Source organism: Oscarella lobularis, chromosome 9, assembly GCF_947507565.1.
Source record: "Oscarella lobularis chromosome 9, ooOscLobu1.1, whole genome shotgun sequence".
Taxonomy (NCBI): domain Eukaryota; kingdom Metazoa; phylum Porifera; class Homoscleromorpha; order Homosclerophorida; family Oscarellidae; genus Oscarella; species Oscarella lobularis.
In genome coordinates this window covers 692278-714604 of record NC_089183.1, presented here as the reverse complement: position 1 = coordinate 714604, position 22327 = coordinate 692278, and the positions used below count along the sequence as shown (strand labels likewise).

Here is a 22327-nt window from a genome sequence, read left to right as displayed (position 1 = left end):
TTTAGTCTACGAGGACCCCGTAGGTGAGACCCTTTTGGCACATTTGTCATTTTCCCCTCGATTCGTCGCGCGACGACACCGCGCATCTCCCGTACTCGTCCTCCCCATTCGATGCTCGTCGATTTCACGTCGTCGAAGCGCGTAGATTGCCACAAACGACACGCCCCGTCTCCCGCGACCGCAAACCCGTCGAATATTCCTCGCCATTCGCCGCGCTCCGTCGAATGCACGCCGCGCAAATCGTCGTAGCGATCGTGACCCTAAGCGGTTGCCTCGCGGCTATCGGTAAGAAAGAAACGTCGGAAGGAAAAAAACGAAAACTAGCCCGGGGTGGTCTTGTTGTCGTCATGTTACACGACGTGCGTGTCGATTTCTATGTCGATTTCTCTCTTCCCATAGCTAATCTGCCCGACTTGCGCTTCGCAAACGGAGCCGACATACGTCGCATACGAACGTCCGATCAGCAGACGGAGGTCATCATACCGAATTTCGAAGAAGTCGAAGTGCTCGATTTCGACGTCGCTCGAAATTACATGTTCTGGACCGACTTCAAGTTGAGAAAGATCTATCGAGCGTTCGCCAACGGCACGAACGTCACAGAGGTGGGGCGCGATCGAAAAAAGGGCGTTTATTATCGCGTTCGCGCGTCGATCGTTTGGGCGTTTCGCGTCGTTTTTTCGCCCCTTCGCTTGGTCGGATTTAGAAGGCGAACAGCGGGGCCCCCCTCTTCGCATAATGGGCCAATTTTGCGTTTGCTATCATTCCTTGGTGGCTTGTTTGATCTGCACCACCTGTATCCATACTCTTTTGTTTTGTCAGAACGCGTACCATTCGTACGTATTTTTAGAGTGGCATTTAGAATTCCTATAGGACCTCGCGTAGTGCCAGGTAATAACTTTTGACGTGTGTGGGATCGAGAGTGAGATCGGATTGCGAAATCCCACGCAGAGAAAAAGACGTCGATTTTTTTTGAGTGATAGTATACAGGGCAGATTCGCTGCGCTCGAATCGAGAGCAAAGAATTTAGCCTAATGTTTAATAATTCTCCTCTCCCCCCCGACGTCTGATGACATGCGTTAGTGACCATATTGTCGTAGGGTCTCCCTAGAATTTCTTCTCTTGTTCTTTTGATTGAACCTGCTTGGGCTCTCCTAGGTGATACCGTGGCGTCTAGGCGAGCCGCGCGGCCTGGCCATCGATTGGGCCGGCCGTCACATCATCTGGTGCGATCGCGATCCTCGCTACCCGCGATTCTACATGTACGGCAGTCGCATCTGGATCGCTCCGTACGACGCCGCCTATCGACGAGCGATCGTCTGGCGCGATCTCGACGAACCGCGCGCCATTGTCTTGGACGTCGTTCGCGGGTACGTTCGTAGACAATATGCATGGTTTGGCATGGAGCCCTCGGTCCCGCTCCCCCACAATACTACTCCTACTCCCCGTTGTTGTTTCAATCTTGATTGCATCTCCTAACTTCCTAAGGCTTTCCCTCCCTAACGACCGTTTTTCTCCTTTGACGCTTCCCGCTATCGCGCAGTCTTTCGCCTCTGTTCGTTTTTTTCTTTTTCGGTGGGAACCGGGGCTCCCGCGTTCTTATCTCGACCTCGAGGCTATTCGCTTTTGGGGTCCGACACCCCTACGTTCTGTTTACGAGTCCCCTCCTCGTTTTTTGTTCTCGTTTCTTTCTCTCTCTTTGGACGTTGGCTCTACTTCGTGGGGCCGGACTTGATTCTTAGCAAACGGTTCTAATAGATTGCACCCCCCAAGTGACAAGCGTCCGCACCTTGGCCTTCCATTTTCGAATAGTGCCTAAACCGTTTTCGCGCCTGTCCTAATGGCTTTCGAATGGCTCTCCGCCCACCTCTCCCCCTTACGAAGTTCCCCCTTAGGCAGACATGAGTACAGTAGGATAACTCAAGTTCGTTTGTACTTCACCAGGGATCATAGATAGATCCTAAGCACTACGATGTAGGAGAATGTAGAGAACGACGTGTAGTGTAGTACGTACTTATCCAAAGAACATTGTTTTTGAAACCACCAAGCGTACTCCCTTGAGTACTCTAACCTATGCGATAAGATCGCTTAGCCGTGCGTGTTTTCAGAGCTTGAGTTTTTGGCCGAGAGCACATAATAAGTATTGCTGATTTTAGGCACATCTACTGGGCCGATTGGGGTCGCAAGAAAATCGAACGCTGCCACATGGACGGCTCCAATCGAACCGTACTTATTCGAAAAAATCTCGGCCTGCCGAACGGCTTGACGATCGACTACGCCGAACGTCGTCTCTACTGGACCGATTCCCAAAATCATAAAATCGAATACGCCGACCTCGACGGTTCGAATCGACGCACGCTCTTGCAGAGCAGCAGTCTCGTCTGGCCGTTCGCCATCACCGTTCTCGGCGATTCCGTCTACTGGACGGACATCGATGAACGCGCCATATTCACGTCGTCGAAGAAGAACGCGAAAGAGAAATCGATTGTGAAAAATAAGCAACTCCTTTTGCCGTACGACATCGGCACGTTCGACAGTCAACGTCAACAGCCCGTCGTGGGAAATCCGTGCGCTGTTCGAAACGGCGATTGCAGTCATTTTTGCTTCTATTTGCCGCCCTCGCGCGTGTGTGGGTGTCCGACGGGCGTTCGATTGCTCTCCAACGGAGTTACGTGTGCGCCAGGTGAGAATATTTAAAAGTCCTGTCTAGAAGGCGTTTGTTTTTTTATTCTGTACTTACTTACTTACTTACTTACTTACTATCTTCGAGTGCTCCGCCTGTTCTAATGAGCTCCACTTTCAGATGTTTGCTTATCTTTGTGGAAGTGGTCATAAGCGAGTAGCTCTCTTTAGTGTATTGAGTGTTGTGTAGGTCTTCTCTATGGTACATTGCCGTTCTAAAGTTTGGGGGCTCCTCTCTCTCGTTTTGCCCACCCCAGTTTCAGTTAGATGTGTAGAGTTTACTTGCCAAGCCATTAGCGGTTTGCAATGATCATTAATGCATAGGAGCCTAAAACGTTCAAATGCTACTGTAAGTGTAGTCAAGAACTGTGATATGGGTAGAGACCAGGGTAGAGACTGTGGAAACTTAACATTGTGTCCGAGAGTATAGAGCAGTCCTGTACAATTGTGACGTCAAAATAATTCACGTTCTGAAACGTTTTTTTCTCCCTTAGGTACAAAGAAATTCTTGCTCTTTGCTCGCCCGGTGGACATTCGCATCTATTCTCTCGACGTCTCCAACTCGATTGACGTTCCGCTCGAGATCAACGTATCGTCGTCGTCGTGGATCACCGACGTCGCCTACGACATCGACACCCAATACGTCTATTGGACCGAATTCGTCGGCCACTACGAGACGACGATAATGCGCGCCAAAATGGACGGCAGCGGCATCGAGACCGTCATTCCGCTGCAAGCGGGCTCGTCGGAGCGAATCGTCATCGACTCGCCGGGCGGCAACATCTTCTGGACGAACGGGAAGTTCAATTCGATTATGGTGGCGAAGTTGGACGGGTCGAGCGTCAAGACGCTCGTTACGAATGTGGAAAAGCCGCGCGCGATTGCCGTTGATCCGGTCGGAGGGTGAGTCACGCAATTAACGATCATCTGCAGATCGGTTTCCCCCCCGCGGATTATCTGCACCTTGGGGCTGCAGGGTAATCTTTAGTGTATTAGCTCGTCTAAGGGATCCTGATCTTCAGGTAGTTTGTTAGAAAAACGTCCTGCCCACGAAACGCTATTAGAGCGCGAGATTGAGACTCCAGACGCGCGCAGTACAGTATTCGTGCTATAGGATAAAGACACATTCAATTATGCTAATCTCTTTTGTCTTGCCTTTTCACCTTTGCTTTGTGTCTCCTACCTAGATACATTTACTGGACGGCGTGGGGCAGTTATCCTCACATAGGCAAAGCGTTCATGAACGGCACGAATGTGACGGTGCTTGTCGACTCGCGCATCACGTGGCCGAACGGTCTGGCCATCGACAGCGAACAGGGTTTTCTCTACTGGGCCGATGCCGAACACAAAACGATCGAGAAGTCCGACTTGTGGGGCCGGAATCGCGTGATATTGGTGCAATCGGACGTGCTGCACATCTTCGGGCTCACCGTGCTCGATCGGTTTTTGTACTGGACTGACTTGGTGGCGAAGACCGTGGAGAGAGTCGATAAGAACAACGGTATAAAGAAACGAGCCATCTTGGTCAACGAGCTAGAGGATGGATATGGAATCAAGGCTATAGATACCTCTAGAAAGCCAGGTGAGAAAGGTAGATATCTGAACACACGCACACGCTTTGTTTTCGTACGAGAGAAGTGCGGATATGCACTTCTTTTAGAGGGAGAGGGATGCGTTCTATGGGAACCTAAAACTGGATGCTTTTGTATATGTATAGATATAAATGTCTGCAGCCAGAATAACGGCAACTGCAGTCATCTGTGTCTGGCGACACCGGACGGACGATCTTGTGCGTGCCCAGACAATTATTTCTTCTCGAACTCGAACATGACCCAATGCAAAAGTAAGGCTCCTCCTCTATCAGTCCTCAACTTCTAATTTTTTTCTCGTGTTTTAGCTGACGATCCGTACCTGATTTTCGCCAATACGAAAAGCGGCTACGTCCGAAAAACGCCAATGAAACGCTACTCCATGCTATCGCACGTCGAGTCAAATCAACTCGTCACCGAACTGATGGCCGTGGATTTCGACTGGCGCGAGAAGAAACTGTACATCAGCGACGCGAAACGCGACAAGATCTTTCGTATGAATCTCGACGGAGGCGGCGAGTTCGAAGTCGTCGTAGACTACGAATCGGCTAACAAGGGCGGTTTGGCTATCGATTGGATGGGCCGCAATATGTATTGGACGGTCGCGAATCGAAATCGTATAGATATGGCGCAGATCGACGGAAAATTTCGAAGCACATTTCTTTATGAGAACATAGAGAAGCCAATGGCAATTGCAGTGGAACCAGCACACGGGTAAGAAGAAGAAATAGGGTCTATTATAAGAAATATTTTGGAGCAGCTCTGATGTTTTTTTGTGCTTAGGCTTCTCTATTTCTCTACGTGGGGTTCTCCGCCGACTATCCAATCCGTCCTCATCTCTGATCCGTCGTCGCGTAAAGTCATCGCGAGTCTCCAGTCGGGTTTCAATCCGTCGGTCATGACTATCGACTACGAGACGCGCCGTCTCTTCTGGTCCGATCCGATCGGCTATCAAATCAGCGTCGTCGATTTGACGACGGGCGCCACGGGAATCGCCGTCAACTCGCAGAACTACGAGCCGTTCGGCTTGGCCTTCTTCGCCGGCACTCTCTACTGGTCCGTTCACTTCGCGTCGGAGGTGCGCTACGGCTCGCCGTCCGGTCTTCGAACGCTGAAGAGGTGGCGAACGCTAATGCGTCCTTCGCGATTCGACGGCGAAGAGCGACTCGTCATGACCGTCGTTCACTACACGCGTCAAATCGGCGAGAATTTGTGCTCGCTGGACAACGGGGGTTGCGATCAGTTCTGCGTGTCGCAGTCGAATCATTCGAGGAATTGCTCGTGTCCGGTGCACATGCACACGGAAAAGAACGCAGACAACCTCAATACGTGCACCGGTAGGAAAAGTCTATATTAGTGATCTTTCTATGAGACAAAGAGTACGGAGTACTCACTGAGTCGGTGACGCGGAAATGTTACTGGATGCATAGCGGTCTGTGCGCGCTGAAGGACGTGTTTTATAAGCCCCAGTTAGGCGCGTAGTACTGTACTAAGATAGGCCAACTGACGATGATAGCTATACGAGGACTCGTTCTCTTACTGTTTTTTTTCTTTTCGTTTAGTTCCCCAAACGGCTTTGTTCTACGCGCTCAACGACACCGCGTCGCCGTCGTTCTACGTCGGCCAACCGACGTCGCTCGAATTGCCGCGCAACATCGCCAATCCGACGAGCCGTCTCGTCGACGCGCCTCTACCCATCGACATCGAATCGCCCGTCTGGGCCGTCGATCTTCACATGCAAACGAAAACGATCTACTGGGTGAACGCGGCGAACAAGCAGCTCTACTCGACGACGCTCGACGCCGCCGACGCCGCCGAAACGCCGTATCGCGTTCGCCTTCTCCTCCCCGACGTCGACGTCTACGACATCTGCGTGAATGAGATTACGGGGCAGATCTACTACACGCACATGCAAGCCGAATCGATTGGGATCATCAACCCCGACGGCGCGCCCGTCGGTCTCATCGTCAGCGCGCCGCAGGCGCGCCCGCGCTCACTCGCCATTGACCCCAACTCGGGCCACGTCTATTGGACGGATTGGGGCGGCGCGAGCGCGTCGGTGCGCAAGGCGCGACTCGACGGCTCCGGAGAGCTGACGCTCGTGAATACTGGACTTCGAGAGCCGACCGGACTCACGATGCGTTCCGGCGATATTTATCTCTATTGGGTCGATCCGAGTCGGGACGTGATCGAACGCTGCAAGGTCAACGGGAAGGATCGGGTCGTGTATCGGATCGCGTCCGGAGGCGGATTGGGAGCGCGAGTCGGATTGGGATTGACGTTGAAGTATGTATTCTACGTGCGACCGTCGACGGGTCACATGGAGAAAATATCGGTCGACGCCGGCGTGACGGAGAGCGAGGACGACGGCGTGCAGATCGTGCCGAGTTATTTGGTTCGAACGGGGATGGCGGGCGTGACCGATTTTGTCGTATATCAAGACATGCCGATGCCAGGTACGTTTGCCACGAGGCTTTTTCTCTTAGTAGATTTAGGCCCTATGTTTCCTATAAAGGAGGGGCAGTGTTGGTCCCTTTGGGGTTCTTAATCTTATTGGTGTTGACGTTGTTATGGTGATTGTTTCTTTTTGCAGATAATCCGTGTGCCGTCAACAATGGAAATTGCAGTCACATTTGCATTCCCTCTCCTCATTCGTATTGTGCGTGTCCGCTCTATCGAGAGTTGAAGGGAAGCACGTGCACTGGTAAGGAGATGGAAGAAAGGTGGGCGTTTCTTTTTTTCACTGTTTCGTCTCCTAGCTGCGCTTTGCCCCGAGACGACGCACGTTCCGTGTGACGACGAATCGTCGTGCGTTCCGGCGAGTCAGCGTTGCGACGGCTATCGGCAGTGCGTGGACGGTTCTGACGAAACGAATCGCTGTAAGTGCATGAAAGGGGGCCCCCGCTTCACCCAAAACTACGCTTGCATGTCTCGTATGCCTTTCTTACCTAACCTTACCAAGGCGCCCTTGTTCTCGCGTGAACAGCGTGCAGAATGAGAACTTAAACTTGTGGGTCACATGGCCACGTGGGTCTAATTTATCGGCGGCTTCAAATTATTGCTTGGCGCTAAATAGCGAAGGGACGTCCATATTTTTAATCAATTTCTCGTCAACAGGCCCCTGTTCCGCCAACGAGTTTACCTGTCGCTCCAGCGACTGCGTGTCGAACGTCGAACGCTGCAACGGCGTACCCAACTGTCTCGACGGCTCAGACGAAAAAGATTGCCGTAAGCCAACACCCTTACATAGTAGTCATCTCCCAAGCTCATTGGCATTCCTAACGCAGCGAGCTGCCGCCGAAAATATCGTCTCTGTCCCAACAAGCAATGCATGAAAGACGATCTCTTTTGCGACGGCATCAACGACTGCCCGGACGGCGCCGACGAATCGCCGCTCACCTGTCAATTCCTGACGCCCGTCGCCCCCAACGCGACCGACCCCCCGATCTCCGTCGGCAAATCGCGCGACGACAGCACGCCGTCGCTCTCGATGATCGTCCTCTGCGCTCTTCTCGGAATTTTCGCGCCGTTCGCGATTCTCATCGTCATGTTGGTATGGCGACGGCGACAACGACGTCTCAAAGAGGCGGCGGCGGCGAACGCGGCGACGGCGGACGAATTCGAAATGAATAATCAACGTCGATGTCGTACGGAGAGTTCGACGTACAACACCTCGGTTCCCACGACGACCGAATGCAGTCAGTTGACGAAGGCTCGTCTCGAAGAGCTGGCGATGGCGGAGGAGCCGCGAGCGCGCTGCGGTCGGCGATCGCCGTCCGTCGCCGGGATATCCGAATACGTTCTCGGGCTTCGGTCCGTGCCGCGCATGCCGTCGATGTCGTCGTTGCGCACGCGCGGCGAGACGGATAATTTTACGCTCGATCCGCCCATGGGCGGGCCTATGTTTGGAGCCGCTTCTGGCGGCAGTGTGCCGCCGAATCCGCCGCCGAGCGAATTCACGGCGTCGTGCGCCGAGAAGAAGGCCGCCGCCGCCGCTGCCACCACCCTTCTAGATGATTATGACGACGAATTCGTTCTGTCGTCGTCTGAAGACGAGGACAGAGGACCCGCGACTGAGGGAAAGAGACCGCTGACTTCGTCTCGGAGGGGCGTTCCTGGGGAAACGACAGTTGATGATCATGATGATGATGAAGACGGCAACCGTGATGCTGCTAATGAAGACGAAGACGCTAGGGGCGGTGGTAACGTTTCGGTGGTGAGTGCCATGGAGTCGTGTCCTCCGCCGCCGCCGTCAGTTGTTACGGACTACACACAAACTGCTGTATAGGAGCACTTGGACTTATTACAGTTGTACATGTACAGAGAGTAGTGTATGAGTACTATGATTAGCATAAGTTTTCGCGTGGGGACGTACGACCGAGCGCGCCTATGACCGAACTGCTTGCTGGCGGCGAGGGGGAAAAGCGTACAACCCGTAAATCGTCCTGCGTAGCGACCCTCGTTTACCTGATTACGAATGAACTTCAGCTTGTAATCAAAACATCAGCGTACTGGTGAAAGAATAAACTTGGTACTTGGTAAATTAATTAAAATTAAACAAAATTACCTTTGCTTTTGGGAGACTGGCGAGCAGAAAGGCAATACATAGACTAGGCAGCGAAATTTGACGTCACATCAATCTTTTTCTGCCTCTACAACACGCAAGTACTAGAAGTAAAGTAAGTCACTAGATAATACAAAAACCAACCAATTGGAAAAAAAAAGAAGACAATTAATTAATCATGATGGTAGTAGATACATTTGAATGGAATTCTAAACTATCGGTTCCAGCTCGGGGAAAGCACACAAATAAAATGGAAGAATAAAAAGTAAACAAAAAAAAGGCTAAACTGAGTAAGGAGAGGTAGGGCATGTGGCGTACAAACTCTGTGATCGATGCAGTGCTATACTTTTTACAGTAATCTTACCACTAAGGACCATACACAGATTTTTCTGATCAGTATTGACCTAAAAGCGGTCTGAGTGAACATCTTCGGAGAAAAGCAGACTCTACCAGAAAAGACTTCCTCGGCGTCAGCTAAACAACCGACGCGCTTCATCGCTTTGATGAGTTGCCTCCGAGTTGCACTTCTGCCGAACTCAGAAGCCCACGCGTCTAGCATTGCGAAAGCACGGTCCAAATCGGTCCTTTTTTCTCCAAATGCGTGCAGTTGATAATGTTTGAAAGGCTCCGGTCCCAAAATTCTTCCAATGCGATTCCAAACAGACTGAATGCGTTCAGCCACTTTAAATTTTTCGTCTGAATTCGGCGATGCATCAAGGTAATCATCCCCTAATGAGTGTGCAAATTAGAAAGAATTATGCCTTAAGTTTTGTAAGGGCTGTAACAGTTTTCTTTTGACAATAGCAGAACAAGATTAAAATAACAGTTGTTTACTAGCATCGTCCACGATTATGAGTACCCAATTCATTCTAAACATGCACTCAAAGGTCTAGAATTAATTTTAATCTCTCATAGCGTTGCGCGAGAAGGAATTTTATTATCTATATTTGGGAATTAACGTTTACCTGCCCAAACTTCTGATGAACGGGTTGCTTGTGAACGGATTGCTGCTGCTGCACAGTCTTGGGCCGGGGGGCTTGCAGCAAGGCTCTCTGTTGCGGCTGACAGCCGTCCTGTAAACGCACAGTGCAAATGCAACTGACTACTCTTCCAACAGAACAACAACTGCTTACTCGTAGCTATTGCAGACGGAGAATTCGCTTCAAAAAAAGTCAGATCTTCTTGGGCAGCCTTCTCCTGCACAAGCAATTAAGCCAAAATTAGAGTCAAAGAGCGGAGCGTTGCTCACCTCTTCCTCACAAAGCTTAATAGCGCTACAATCTTTTAGAATGATTAGCAAATAAAGAAGGCCAGACGCTCGAGCGGCGTCTGCGAAGCGCTTTGTCGTGGCTTCGAGGTACGTGCTCCAAATAGCTAGCAACTGCTCTGCACTATCGCAGCGAAATCGATCTTCAAACTTCGGAAGCAGGACTTTGGCTAATGCCTCTCTTCCATCAGAATCCTTTTTCAGACATTTACTAATAGTGCAGCGGGTTTCGTATGGGAGAAACGTGAAGTGATCGTCGGGGAGAGCAAGGAGATCTTCAAGGCTATCTTCAACCCCTTCCTTGTACACTGTCGCGCGAGTGGACTGCTCAGGGACCTCAATTGTCTCATTAACAGCTTTCGATTTGTGAGCGCGAGCGTCTTCTTTGAGCCGCTTCAATTCCGATGAGCTAATGTACCAGAGACTGTGATTGGTCCCCGGACTCCTTTTTTCAAAAATTGTCTTTCCAGCCGTCATAAGATCGGCCAAGAGCGTCTTGCATTCGCCTTCGGAGTGCTCGGAGCCACGAACGATAAAATCAATTGCCTTCTCGCGATCTTGCAGCACAATCATTCCTTCAAGTGAACGATCGTTAACGCTTCTTTTGATCAACAGTCCGCCTCGCCAAACGTCGGGCTCTGAAGAACGAAAGCAAGGAGCATTGTGAACGTGGCTTTGAATGAACGGCATTGTTCCGGGCGTTATTATATCGGTCACTTCTTTGCATCTCAAGCGTCGACCGGCGTAGACTTTCATTTTAGGATTTTTAGACCACACGTGACATGGACGTTCTTCTCTGATGAGCGCCGGAAACTGATACATGTCTGGTTGTCCAGGAAACGGATAGCATATTTCCAAGTTACACAGGAGTGAGATCGTGTCATCAATATTATCCCATTCTCGCTTGTTGAAATTCTCGAGAACCGTCCGGATTGCTTTCTTGCTTGCAGTGCCGGAAACGCATTCAAGACTAATTGGGAAGTCTTCAGGAGACACAAGAGGGCCAATGACATTATTAGAAAGCCAACAAAGATCCAAAATGACCTGGTCGTCAATAACAAGGATCTACAAAGATTACTACAAATGAGCTAAACACGGCCTCAGTCTTTGTCTACTAACCTCTCCAATATCCTGCAAAAAGTCAACAAGTTTGTTTTGAGCGCTCTCAGCAACACCAGGGCAGACACTCTCAACCATAAGTCTTTTGAAAACACTTGCATTAATAAAGCGAACACCGGGTAAGTCAGCCTACATACAAAAAATGCTAATTTGGTTTTTATAATTGCGGGTAAAACTTGCTTGGTCACTATTCGGAATCAATGAGTTGCTCTTCATTAAAGAAAAGGTGTTTCTACGTATTTCGTTGGCAAAGTGATTACTACCGTCTGTGACCCTAAGCTTGATACGAAAGAAATATTTAAAAGGACCCAACACCAAGAACTTATTTCTCCAAGGTTCAGATGGTTTGATCAATTGTTTGATCACATTTGGATTTCGAAGAACAGGCAAGAAGTTCTTTTGCACTGTCTGTACAATTGCTGGAACGTCGCTTGCAGTCTAAGCCAAAAAACATAGCTCATCAGAGTACTCGTTGAATGTCTTGTGATAGTACTAAGCTACACTAACGTTTCATCAAAATATTTTAAACACGAATAAACAGCCATTACACACATGCATGCATACCTACCTTAAGCGCAAGCCCTTTCGTATCTCCAATAATTTTGCGAAGTAGGGTAACTTTGCCTGAGTAACGCTCACGACAGTTCAAAACAAAAAACTTGTCATGAAATTTAAACCATTTTCCAAACGTAATTTGAAGATGTTTGACAAGATCTCGCATTGTCCTTTTGGCCGTTTCTAAAGCTTCGTAACGAAGTTTATCTTTTTTGCTGCCTATCACAACAACGTTACACGCCTGACCGGAAAGACAAACGCTACATTTTACGAACGACGCCCAATAATCGCCCGTTGCTATTAGCTCTTCTTTCGTTTTAGTCAAATCCACAACAAGCAGGAAGATTGCCGAAGATTCCGAAAAAAATAGCCCATGAGTTTTGTGAAAAAGAGGCTGTCCTGCAAAATCGCAGAAAATGAGATCGCCTGCAGATTCAACATTTGCCGCTGTGATATCAATGCTGACAGTACGTTTATCGTCTTCCTGCCATTCAATATTTTGCAAAGACCGTACGAGCGTTGTTTTACCGGCTTTTGCATCCCCAATTACGCAAACTTTAATTGTGTTTGGCTTGGTTGTGCCGAGCGAGTATAGCTCTCGGTAATGATATTGGGCCTGCAGCAATACACGTATTAGTGTGCATTGGGGTTACGAGGCAAAAAACAAACCCATGAACCAATGAAAAGATCTCTTAGTTCTTTAGGCCAAGGCAGTTCATGAGGAAGACGGCCAGCCTAAAAGGAAACAACTTCAGTGTGCTAAAAACGTCATATCATATAGGCAAACACGGCCAAGAATAAGATTCACAAACTTGCAACAGAAGTGTTGCAAAATTGCAAAGCTGATCATTCCTTTCCTATATTATAACAGACCTCATCTCGACGGTCCATGAGGTGAGGCGCCCGAGCAATAACCATTTTCACAAAATCAAGAAGAGCAGGCAAAAAATCTATGATGCAAATCAATGGAAATGAATACAGTTACTGTCAATTAATTAAACACAACACCTGTTGGACGCCTGACAAATGCAAGTAATAATAGAGCAAGTGATGCAAGTGATGAACCAGTTACAAGAGAAGCAACTGTTGAAGACAAAAATGCATCCTGAATAGATGTACTTTCTAGATTAGCAATATAATGAAAGATCGGAGGGTAGCCCTGCAAAAGATCACAAGAAATGGCGCAAGAGCGAGATTGAAAACTCACAGCATTTTTCAACTCTACGCCGGAATGTAATAAAAGCATAGCAAACAAGTATTGACCACGAGCCAAAGCGTAAACGAAGGCAGTGTAACCCATCTAAAACACGTGTAGAATATTACGGCAACAAAAGACGACAAGTAGTGGAGTGAAATACCGAGTCCACTGCATTGATTTTATTGTCATCTTCAAGTTGTTGGATGTGTGCACTAACCCACTGTTGACTCCGTGCTGCAATGAGCGCTTTCAGTGCTTCATCAGACTAGCAAAACGCTGTGAACAACGCAACTAGTGACTATACATGCAATCAAACCGCTTCTGCCTTATCGACTTCTCCAGCGTTGACTAATACTAGTTTTACAATTTCCATATGATTTTTCATAAACGCTGCCACTATAGCCTAGAAGTTCCTCGTAACACGGCACATTTTATAAATGCTACACCACAGAAACCTGGTCTTTGACAGAGAAAGGTTTAATAGGAAATTTTGCCCAAGCAGTCTCAACAGCTCTTTCATTAACGTCCACTCCAGCGTCGATTAGTGATTTAACGACTTCCACGTCACCATCGTAACACGCTTTCAAGAACACGCAGGGCAGTTGCGCCTAAATTAATTAACTAAAAAATGCGGCTGGCCTCCTTGGATACTATTCACTTTTGCTCCTCCCCCCGCGTCTGCGAGAAGAACGACTTACAGAAAGAACGCTTCCACTAATCATGATTCTCTACCTTCCCTACCTAAGCAATATCTGTCCACTTTTGCGCCGTTTTTTATACATTCTTTCACTTTTTCGAAGTCCCCTTCTCGTATCGCATCTAACAGGGACTGTTGCAAAGACTGTTGCAAAGTCATTTCACTACAAAAAGAGATTCAAATGTGTTCTCCCTACAAACTCATACACGTACTTTCCCATCTCGCCAGTTCTATGGTTCTACAGACAGCAGACAGTTCGTCGTCTCAAAAGTGCGTGACGTGGCGCGTGACGTAAGGTAAACAGCTAGTTACCCGTATACATTCCTTAGATGTGCAGGCTAAGACTACTGTTTATTTTTAGTTAGCGTCACGTTGAAGTCATAGGCGTAAACATTACCACTGTACATTAGATAAAAGACACCTAGATGAACCGAGAAGCCAGGACGCCGAATACGATAGATAAACTTGACTACAACCTTGCTGTAATTATATTCTACATACCGGTATGTGCGCTTAAGAGATATGTCAGCCAGTCAGCACAGAGGAAAAACGACTCCGTGCTTATGTCTGCATTGCTGGCTTCGGCGTTGACGCTTTCAGATCGTTTACCTTGGAGTAGCCCGTTCCACCCTAGAAAAAGACGAGCAGTGATCCCATCCCAAAGAAAAGGCACGTCACTACTCCACATACCCTCTGAAGTGGAAGAATGTCGTCGGGCTTCAGCGTTTTGCCGGTGATGGGACAGAGCATGTCTTTTCGAATCAGACGTTCGACGCAGTCCATCGTCACAACCTTGCCACTGTGAGCAACACAAGGATCATGAAAGAGAAAGGCACCTCTAAATAAAACGTACCACGATTTGAGAACGGCACACGGCACGGAGTTCGATAGAGCGTCGTGAGTAACAGCGCACTTATACCGAGCCTAATAAAAATGGTTCGTCCCCTTCTATATCTTTTACGAGCTTGCTGCAGGTATCTCCCCTTATTCCTTACATCTTTTGAAATCAGTGGACTTCTGTCCGTCTCGTCGATTAGAGAAAACTCAATAGAAATCAAATCCTGGTGCATAAAGCAAGCACGCCCTTTAGAACCACTCAACGGCTTTTGCATCGTACTTTCAATTTGAGAGGCTTTCCGCTCGTTGGACAGTACGTCTTCTTTTCCTAATAATTTCAAACATCCAATTGGAATTCCACTCTCCCGCATTTCACTGTATAGAGACAGCGATTATTTACCGGCTTTTCGACTTGAGACGCTTTGGCTTGGGGCGTCATTGACGGGACCCAGAAGCTGGGCAATGCCTTGGCCTTGCCCGAACTCATATTGCTGATTGTTTCACCTAGATTATCAGTACACAGTAAGTTAGTCCTACAGCCCTTTAGGAATTTATAGAATCAAATATGTACCTGTACCTGATTCTGTGGGTTTTTTGAATGGATCAATAGGAGCGGAAGACAGAGTTCGTTCTATGTGCACAATTAAATTTTTTGAGATATAATAATGAGGTGAGAACGGTTAATTAGCTACCTTGCTTTTCAAATTTTTCCACTTTGGCTCGATGCTCGGCTTCTGCAAGCTCTTCCAGTTCTTTCTAGATGTGAGAAAGGAATTCAAAGACAAACCGTATCCACGCCATTGGGTATTCTACTGACGCTTTGCCGCTTCTTTTGCTTCTCATATTCCTTCATTTTTCTTGCAACTAGAGAGAACGATACAGAGTAGGGTGAAAAATGGATGCAGAAGACCTACCTTCTCTCTTCTGATGCAGTAGGCATTCCAATATTGCTTCCCGATCGTACAGATATCCGTCTGGTCTAAAACGAGATTCAATAAAATAATTATATATTTCTTAGACTACTATAGGTATTTCTTGGAATCTAAACTATGTGCTGTCATCGCCCTTACAGTAAACAAACACGGTTTTTACGTCGTTTCTTACGTTACGACTGGTTCCTTGCACGGCTGCAACGTCAAACAGCAGCAATCAAAGCCCTAAGAAGCAAATAAGCTCGGTACAGAGCGAGAGAAGTGCTTCACCTTTACGGAATCTTTCCCCAAGCGTTTCGATAGCGTACCGAAGCCGCTAGTGGCTATCACACGCTGTAGTACAGTCGAAGAGCACTAGATACGATACCTGCGTCTCTCTTTTTCTCGTGGTACGTATAGACGGCCGAAGCAGTCGAGTTTTTCCCGTGGCGAGTCATTTTTCGTGAACGAGCTTTGATCGCTCTTTTTCCTCGTTTCTGGTAAGAGTCCTTTTTCTTGCCTGTACGAACGCGGAACGTAGAACGGGCGAAAGAAACCGCGAGACTCTTCTCGGCGTCGAGAATTCGATGCTACCGGGACTTTCACAAGCGCGCGCGAATGGGGAGACCATATAAAGAAAAGAAATGTGTCTAAACGTTCGAATCCTAATCGGAATACGAAAAACGTCATTCAGTAATCCATCGTTGTAGCGCCAAAATCGGCCGCCGTACGGCACCGTAAAGAGCACGTGGAAAATTGGCGCGAGTTTTCTCAGCCATCCAGCGACTCGTTGCCCCGGTGAATCGAAGACAATGCGGTCACCAACGGATATTGCATAACGATTGCATCAGCTTTCGTATAAAAGCCGCTGCGTCCTGCGCACAACTTCAGTCCTGGTTAGGTGGGGAAAGCCAACGGGCGGAACCCTGGAGGTCGTCGGCGTTGGGAATGCCTCGGTCATGTCAACACTAAACGTGCTCAGTCGGTTGCCGTTCCTTGCTGAAGCTGTAAGGTGCAGTGGATGAGCGTCGCGCGAGTTCTTCTCGTGGCGCGCGATCGGCACTGGGAAAGTCACTAAGGGCTCGTTGGATTTCATATATTGAGAAAAACAGTATAAGAGAAGAACAGAGAGACAGGGAACAACAGCAAAGGACGAAAAACAACAACAGCTAAAACATAAATACATACAAGGGAGGGGTTAATGGGTATTGGAATTGCAGCGTGTGCTAGCCACCGCCGCAAGACTAAGGGAGGCTGTCTGACTAGGCAAGATCTTCTTAACCTTGTTGATAACGATTCTGGCATTTTGTCGTTGTAGGACGGACGAGATTCGGTTGCGCCAGTAATGGGCGAACGCAGATCGGTCCTCCAAGAAATCGACCGAAGGGCGGCGTCCAATGTCGCGGAAAAGCTCAATCGCCTTCTCGCTCCACCTGCCAAACGCCTCAGCAACCACTGGTTGGAATAGATAGCCAAGAGATGTAGCTGACTCCGAATATTTGATCGCTTTTTCTTCATCTCGCCTCGATGCCGCAGCACCGGAAGAATCCGCCGAATGTGACAGAAAAGCCGGTACTTGCGGATTCACGACACTTATGTCCAGAAGGAGCTTTTTGCCGTCTTTGTAATTATAGACACTAATATCTGCGCGTCTCTTGTCGGGAAACTCATGCAACTTTTCGAGCTCGCACTGGAATCCGACAGATCTTAGCATAGCCGTCCAGGCGTATTGATGGCTTGGGTCGCGAAGCCTGGCGTACCGCGTTAATACCGAGTGGGCGTCAGGCTCAGATCAGTTCACTTTCCCGCCAAAGAAACGTGTGGGGGGCCCAGTGTCTCGTGGCTGCTTCTCACTCGGCTTAGTGACCTATAGCCGAAGATAGCCCGACTTCCCAGACCAAAATCATAGCACGTACAAGTTGACCTCTGGCTGTGTGCGGACTCACGTTTGGCGCCCTCCCTCATCCCGGTAGTCCCGCTTCCTTTTAAGCGAAGGACTATGGCCCTTTATATGGGTCGCGGTGCGACGCGGTCGGGGGGGCGGTGTGGGAGAGCCGTTCTCGATCCCAGGCCGCACCGTTCGTGGGTGAGCCTATGATTCCACGGCTCGCTCTCAACATTTTTGGGCTACAAAGCGTTCGAACCTCCACGCGGTGTAGCCTGGATTGCGCCAATGCGAACGCAGGACAAAAAGGTACGTACACGGATAGATCGAACAGAAATTGTCTCTTTTCTTTTAGGTTTTGAGCGAAGGATCGACTCTACGTGGAAAATTTCAAGATGGACCGGACAACGTAGATCTCTAGAACGCTGCGTGATGTCTGAACGTTGTTTTACGCGATGTAGATGTCTGCACGTAGAAATGTCGAGCAAATAGGCTCCCACGCGGTTCTCGCAAGTTCATTCTAACGCGCGCGTTCAAAGCGTCGTGTTCTTCGTGTTGCACGTCGTATTCCACCGAATGAGCAGCGTTGGCCGCTCTCGGACGCGTAGAAATCCTGTCATCCTGGCTTCTTGCACGTTTCGACGGCGTTTATGCTCAAACGACGACTATAGACTCGCCTTCTCCGTCGATCTACAATTTTTTCCTCGAATCTGCGCGAAGCACTGAAGATGTCAACCGTTTCTTAAGGCGTTCGAGCTGTTTGCGAGAAGGGGGACCGTCAACGAGCGCCAAAAACAAGCCAGAAGTACCAAAATTCGATTTTTGACACCATAAGACCGGCACTAACTAAGCGAGCACTAAGAAAGCCACGTGATCCGGTGTGTCGCTTCCGACGAAAGTGCGTCATTGGATAAGCTACCTGCGTGTGGCGAGTCATTTGCTAACGCACTTTGGCGGCGACCTTTACCAATTACTCTGTCGTGCGCAGTCCGTTGCAGTTACGATACGGTGCATAAATCAACAACGTGATCGTCGCTGGCATGGAAGCAAGTGAATCGGTAAGAATGCCGTCTCGGAAACTGTAGCATTCAGAGTCGTGATTTCCTGTGTGATGCATGCAGACAAGCGGGCCTGACAAGCCGACGACGGTACGTACGCGCGGTTCTTTTAGTACGGCTTCCGAGACGCTAAACACTTTGATAGGACGACAGCACGGTGCTTCCGAGGGGCATCTACAATCTGCAGCCAAAACTTTATCCCGAAGGATACCTTGCTTGGGAAAGTCCAGGCACTGTGACGGGAAATGGAGAAGACCCGGAGTCTCGTAAGGAGTCCCGCGCACTGCTGCACGATCGGCGCGTTAATATGGACACAAGATTTGAACTTTTTTGTCCACTGGGCAGCTCTCTGTCGGTGGATCGTATTTCGACGTCGTATAAAGTCTTGGATGAGGACTCTCTCCTATAGTACTTCACGGCCACCACCCGAAGTTAATCCCTGGCTCAAAATTGATTCCGATCGGCTACTGACTGTATGGCCCCGCTCGTACAAACAATCAATCAATATGCATTTAAATATATTAAATCATTATAGGCAAGAAATCCTATAGGAGACCCGAAATGTGACTTCAATGTGAAGCTAGTTTCTCCGGATGTGAGATTTGAGAGCGATATATATCCTGGACAGTACATCGGTGTCAACAAAAGTGGGGAAATTATTCCGCCAGCGGAGGCGGGAGCAAGAGCCCAAACCTCTACGTTTACTACTGTATGTTTTCCTTGTCCGGTGATACGAGTTCACAAATAGCTAAACAACGTTTGATCAATTGCAGATAACCGTCAAGGAATTTTTTCGTTCAGCACAGGACTTCAACATGAAAAGGTGTCAATTTGTTTCCAAAATGAATGGCAAGGCGTTAAGTGTTCAGTCCAACGGGCAGGTCATTCTTGTACCAAAGCCTTTCGACGAGACAAGTGAGATTGCGATTAGCACAAGAAAAATCACATCAATAATTAATCGATTAACAAACTGCCGTCGTGTAGCTCATTTTAAGGTTTTGAAAACTGGCGACAACAGAGGCGTATACACCTTTCAAAGCGTATCATTCCCTTTGTTGAATGTGAGGGGAAATCCAGATGACACTCTCGATTCAGACGAAGTAAGCTCAGAAATTTGCGCTGCCTATTAAATTACAGGCGTGACTTTTTACACAGAAAGGGATTTCGTTTGCAATAATGGAGACCGACGAACCTGGTTCATACGCGCTTTTTGCACCTGTCTATCTCAAATTCATGTGCGTCAAAAACGAAAGTGAAATGGAAATGAATATTAATCCTCTGCCTCCCGAGGGAGATTCCACACCCCTGGCTAGCGGTCCAGGATTTTTTGAAATCGTTATCCTCCCGTGATATTGATGTCGACTCATCAGTGTGACATCTTATTGCGTGCTGGCTGGCTATCTGTCTGTCTTGCAATGTGCATGCTTGTGCGTCTCTAAAGGAGCGTTTTTTGTTGATGTGCACTGCGTTGGTTTGCTGTGCGTTTGAGAATATGTGATTGAGCAGCTAAAAAGAGCCACCTATAGCTTGACGAAAGGCACGAGGAGAACTATAGGCGGATCTAGAAAATTGTATGCCCTTTTTTTCCTTAGCAAAATTCCTCGACTCAGAGACACGTGTCTCTAAAACACGCTAGTAGACTAGAAGCTGATCATGAAAGACAGACTGTGGAATAGGCGTGCAGGTTTCCAGCCGAAAGCAAATTAGAAATATCGGTTCAATAATTAGCTCAGTAGACACCAGCGTGGAAGAGAGAAGTCCCGCCCCTCATCATTTAGACCACAGGTAGACAATTTCACAGGTACGGCTTGTCCTCTTCTAGGAGAGTCTCAGGGATCCTCGCATAGAGTCGTCTCACGACCTCACGAAAACCTCTACAATACCAATAGTTTCTCACGGCATTGTTCTCCCCTAGGTCGACGTTTCTGGGGTTCTGATTAGGTTCTTGGTTATTTGCGTTAGCAGTGGAGGTCAGTTTTTTTGCAAATTTCCAACCCTTGAGCCTGTCTCTATACGACGGGAGTTCGTAGGAGTTTGCTTTCCTCTAACAATACGCTGTATATATAGTTTCCTTTTACTGAAAAGTTCTTGGCTCAACGCCACACCAAGGTGTAAGAATCGAACACGCGTCTCTGACACCCCCAATGCGCATGGATGAGCGGACATTTAGAATCCTTCACATTAGGTACAAATAATTCATCTCGTATAGGCAGCCCATGGACGTTCACGAGTACGACATCGTCTTGGAAATAGAAACCTTCTGGCAGCTGTCGGGCAGTACTTCTGACCCGCTCGACTCAATTGACGAACTGCCGGCACCAATCGATTACGCCGCCGAAGCAAACAATGATGTCAAAAACAAAGAGAACGATCGTATGTATAGCTGCATGGAATTGGGTATAGAATTTATAAATATCTTGCAGAGACTAACGATACGGCTGGGCTCGGATGGCCCGTCCTCTTTCCAGCAATGAAAACATTCAAATTTCGCAATTCAAGCAGCGAACGAGCCGAAATAAACATAGATCAATTGAGAGGAGCTGCAGCAGTTGCTTACGACATATGCACGGGACGAATAACAGTTCCCGTGGAACAGAGAACGGCCGAACAAATTTCAGGAAATCGCTTGAGAACAATGTTCATTGCTGTACTAGGTAAGAGGTCTCTGCATCATCATCAGTCTAGACACAGTGACACTCTTCTCTGTAGGCTTGTACAACAAAGGAAAAACGTTTGTTCTGAATCGTCTCGCCAAAACGAAGCTACCGGAAAGCGCTCTGCATAGAACAAAGGGAATCAGCCTGAAAACGAGCGCAGACGAAGGTTTATCCAAGTTCACTCTCGTCGACATAGCGGGCTTCGACGCCCCCGTTGAAGGTATATATATATATTTATATAGGAAGAGAACCGTCTTAGCATCTCAAACGTTTTAGTGATATCCAGGAATGCCGTAAAGCATAAGAAGTGCGTCGATCATTTCATCGAACATCTCGCTATTGCTCTTTCGACGGTGACAATCGTCGTCGTCTCCGACATGACGTTGAGCGATCAGGTGTACCTCGAAGACCTTCGTCTCGCCAAGCAAAGATACCGAAATAACCTGACCGATTTGGCAACGGGAAAGGATACGAAAGAGTAGATAAATAAATAAATAAATAAACGCTGATGGACGATTGCATATATTTTTGCGTAGGACTATCAGTGTACACGACAAGTTCGACGATCTCATCGTGATTCACAATTTCCCTCTCAGTTCCTCTGTGGACGAGGGACAGAAGCGGTTTCAAGACCAAGTCGTCGAAACGTATAAAAGGCAAGGACATTGGAACGACTACCACAGCACGCAACGTGGAGGACTTGAGCAAAGGTAACGCGTCAAATTGCAGTAATTTATCAATTTACACACCACTGTAGGTTCTTTTACACCAACATGATTCCTGGCAGCAAGGTAGGCATGAGGCACGTGTTCGTCGTCAGAGAGCCAGAAAAACCTAGCCTCAGGTAAGAATAGCGATGTTCACTACTAGTACGATTCATCAACTATCTAATGCTTCTGAAGTCCTCTAACCGAATCGGGAAAGGCAAAAGCTCATAACGGTGCCATCTTCAAAATGATCTACCAATGGATACAGGGACAGACGAGCGAAAGCGAAGTCGAACCGGTTTCTCATATCGTCAAAAAGGCCAATGAGCTTCTACCGGCTTACTTTGACAATCCGCCGAAGGTCGACTTGGTGAAAAGAGGTAGCAACTTCTACATCTCCTCGACATGCGGTTGGCCAAAGAACTGCTTGAAAGATCCGGAAGCAAAACCAAATGTTCTAAGTCCAGGCCTGTAAACGAACTAACTAATGCCACACAGGGGGGAAAACGACTTCACACTAGTTGTTTAGATACGAAGGATTGGCGAAGAACGTGGAAGCTCCACCTCCACCTCTTCCATTTGTAGGTTTAAAAATTCGGACGTC

At 48.2% G+C, this 22327-nt stretch overlaps 5 protein-coding genes and 1 long non-coding RNA gene across 10 annotated transcripts; 4 read left to right on the top strand and 2 right to left on the bottom strand.

Moving 5' to 3' along the window:
- Positions 1-26: 26 nt before the first annotated feature.
- On the top strand, positions 27-8623 carry LOC136190828 (low-density lipoprotein receptor-related protein 6-like). Its single transcript, XM_065979104.1, has 14 exons — positions 27-285; positions 400-602; positions 1156-1367; positions 2154-2680; positions 3174-3582; positions 3867-4261; positions 4397-4522; positions 4577-4982; positions 5052-5605; positions 5831-6724; positions 6862-6972; positions 7028-7147; positions 7386-7496; positions 7556-8623. The coding sequence occupies exons 1-14, from the start codon at positions 225-227 to the stop codon at positions 8554-8556; spliced, it is 5130 nt and encodes a 1709-aa protein (XP_065835176.1). The 5' UTR covers positions 27-224; the 3' UTR covers positions 8557-8623.
- A 356-nt stretch (positions 8624-8979) lies between these two features.
- On the bottom strand, positions 8980-13964 carry LOC136190835 (death-associated protein kinase 1-like). 4 transcript variants are annotated; one of them, XM_065979117.1, is made up of 19 exons: positions 13881-13964; positions 13704-13831; positions 13630-13649; positions 13427-13579; positions 13288-13374; positions 13132-13236; positions 12981-13073; positions 12782-12932; positions 12647-12723; positions 12443-12508; positions 12038-12389; positions 11787-11992; positions 11399-11656; positions 11219-11347; positions 10082-11164; positions 9966-10029; positions 9798-9905; positions 9283-9561; positions 8980-9236 (listed from the first exon to the last, which is right to left on the bottom strand). In XM_065979117.1, the coding sequence occupies exons 1-19, from the start codon at positions 13886-13888 to the stop codon at positions 9226-9228; spliced, it is 3378 nt and encodes a 1125-aa protein (XP_065835189.1). In that variant the 5' UTR covers positions 13889-13964; the 3' UTR covers positions 8980-9225. The 4 variants fall into 4 exon arrangements, with proteins under 4 accessions (XP_065835189.1, XP_065835190.1, XP_065835187.1 ...); XM_065979118.1 differs by having other exon boundaries at positions 11787-12172; positions 12245-12389; XM_065979115.1 differs by having other exon boundaries at positions 11787-12389.
- A 194-nt stretch (positions 13965-14158) lies between these two features.
- Positions 14159-16112, bottom strand: LOC136191649 (nitric oxide synthase-interacting protein-like). 2 transcript variants are annotated; one of them, XM_065980031.1, is made up of 13 exons: positions 15805-16112; positions 15708-15760; positions 15610-15662; positions 15420-15484; positions 15323-15369; positions 15198-15261; positions 15077-15136; positions 14906-15009; positions 14786-14833; positions 14664-14729; positions 14522-14592; positions 14359-14467; positions 14159-14298 (listed from the first exon to the last, which is right to left on the bottom strand). In XM_065980031.1, exons 1-13 carry the CDS (start codon positions 15872-15874, stop codon positions 14230-14232), a joined length of 879 nt encoding a protein of 292 aa, XP_065836103.1. In that variant the 5' UTR covers positions 15875-16112; the 3' UTR covers positions 14159-14229. The 2 variants fall into 2 exon arrangements, with proteins under 2 accessions (XP_065836103.1, XP_065836104.1); XM_065980032.1 differs by having other exon boundaries at positions 15083-15136; positions 15805-16111.
- Positions 16113-16398: 286 nt separating this feature from the next.
- On the top strand, positions 16399-17065 carry LOC136190956 (uncharacterized). The gene is made up of 2 exons (XR_010670688.1): positions 16399-16682; positions 16735-17065. It is a non-coding gene; the product is annotated as an uncharacterized lncRNA (long non-coding RNA).
- An 826-nt stretch (positions 17066-17891) lies between these two features.
- Positions 17892-19874, top strand: LOC136190912 (uncharacterized). Its single transcript, XM_065979204.1, has 8 exons — positions 17892-18359; positions 18423-18449; positions 18505-18625; positions 18705-18832; positions 18895-19068; positions 19133-19274; positions 19344-19459; positions 19515-19874. The coding sequence occupies exons 1-8, from the start codon at positions 18342-18344 to the stop codon at positions 19707-19709; spliced, it is 921 nt and encodes a 306-aa protein (XP_065835276.1). The 5' UTR covers positions 17892-18341; the 3' UTR covers positions 19710-19874.
- Positions 19875-20159: 285 nt separating this feature from the next.
- Positions 20160-22238, top strand: LOC136191013 (uncharacterized). Its single transcript, XM_065979305.1, has 7 exons — positions 20160-20732; positions 20783-21013; positions 21069-21236; positions 21293-21494; positions 21553-21726; positions 21774-21860; positions 21919-22238. Exons 1-7 carry the CDS (start codon positions 20576-20578, stop codon positions 22196-22198), a joined length of 1299 nt encoding a protein of 432 aa, XP_065835377.1. The 5' UTR covers positions 20160-20575; the 3' UTR covers positions 22199-22238.
- Positions 22239-22327: the final 89 nt, after the last annotated feature.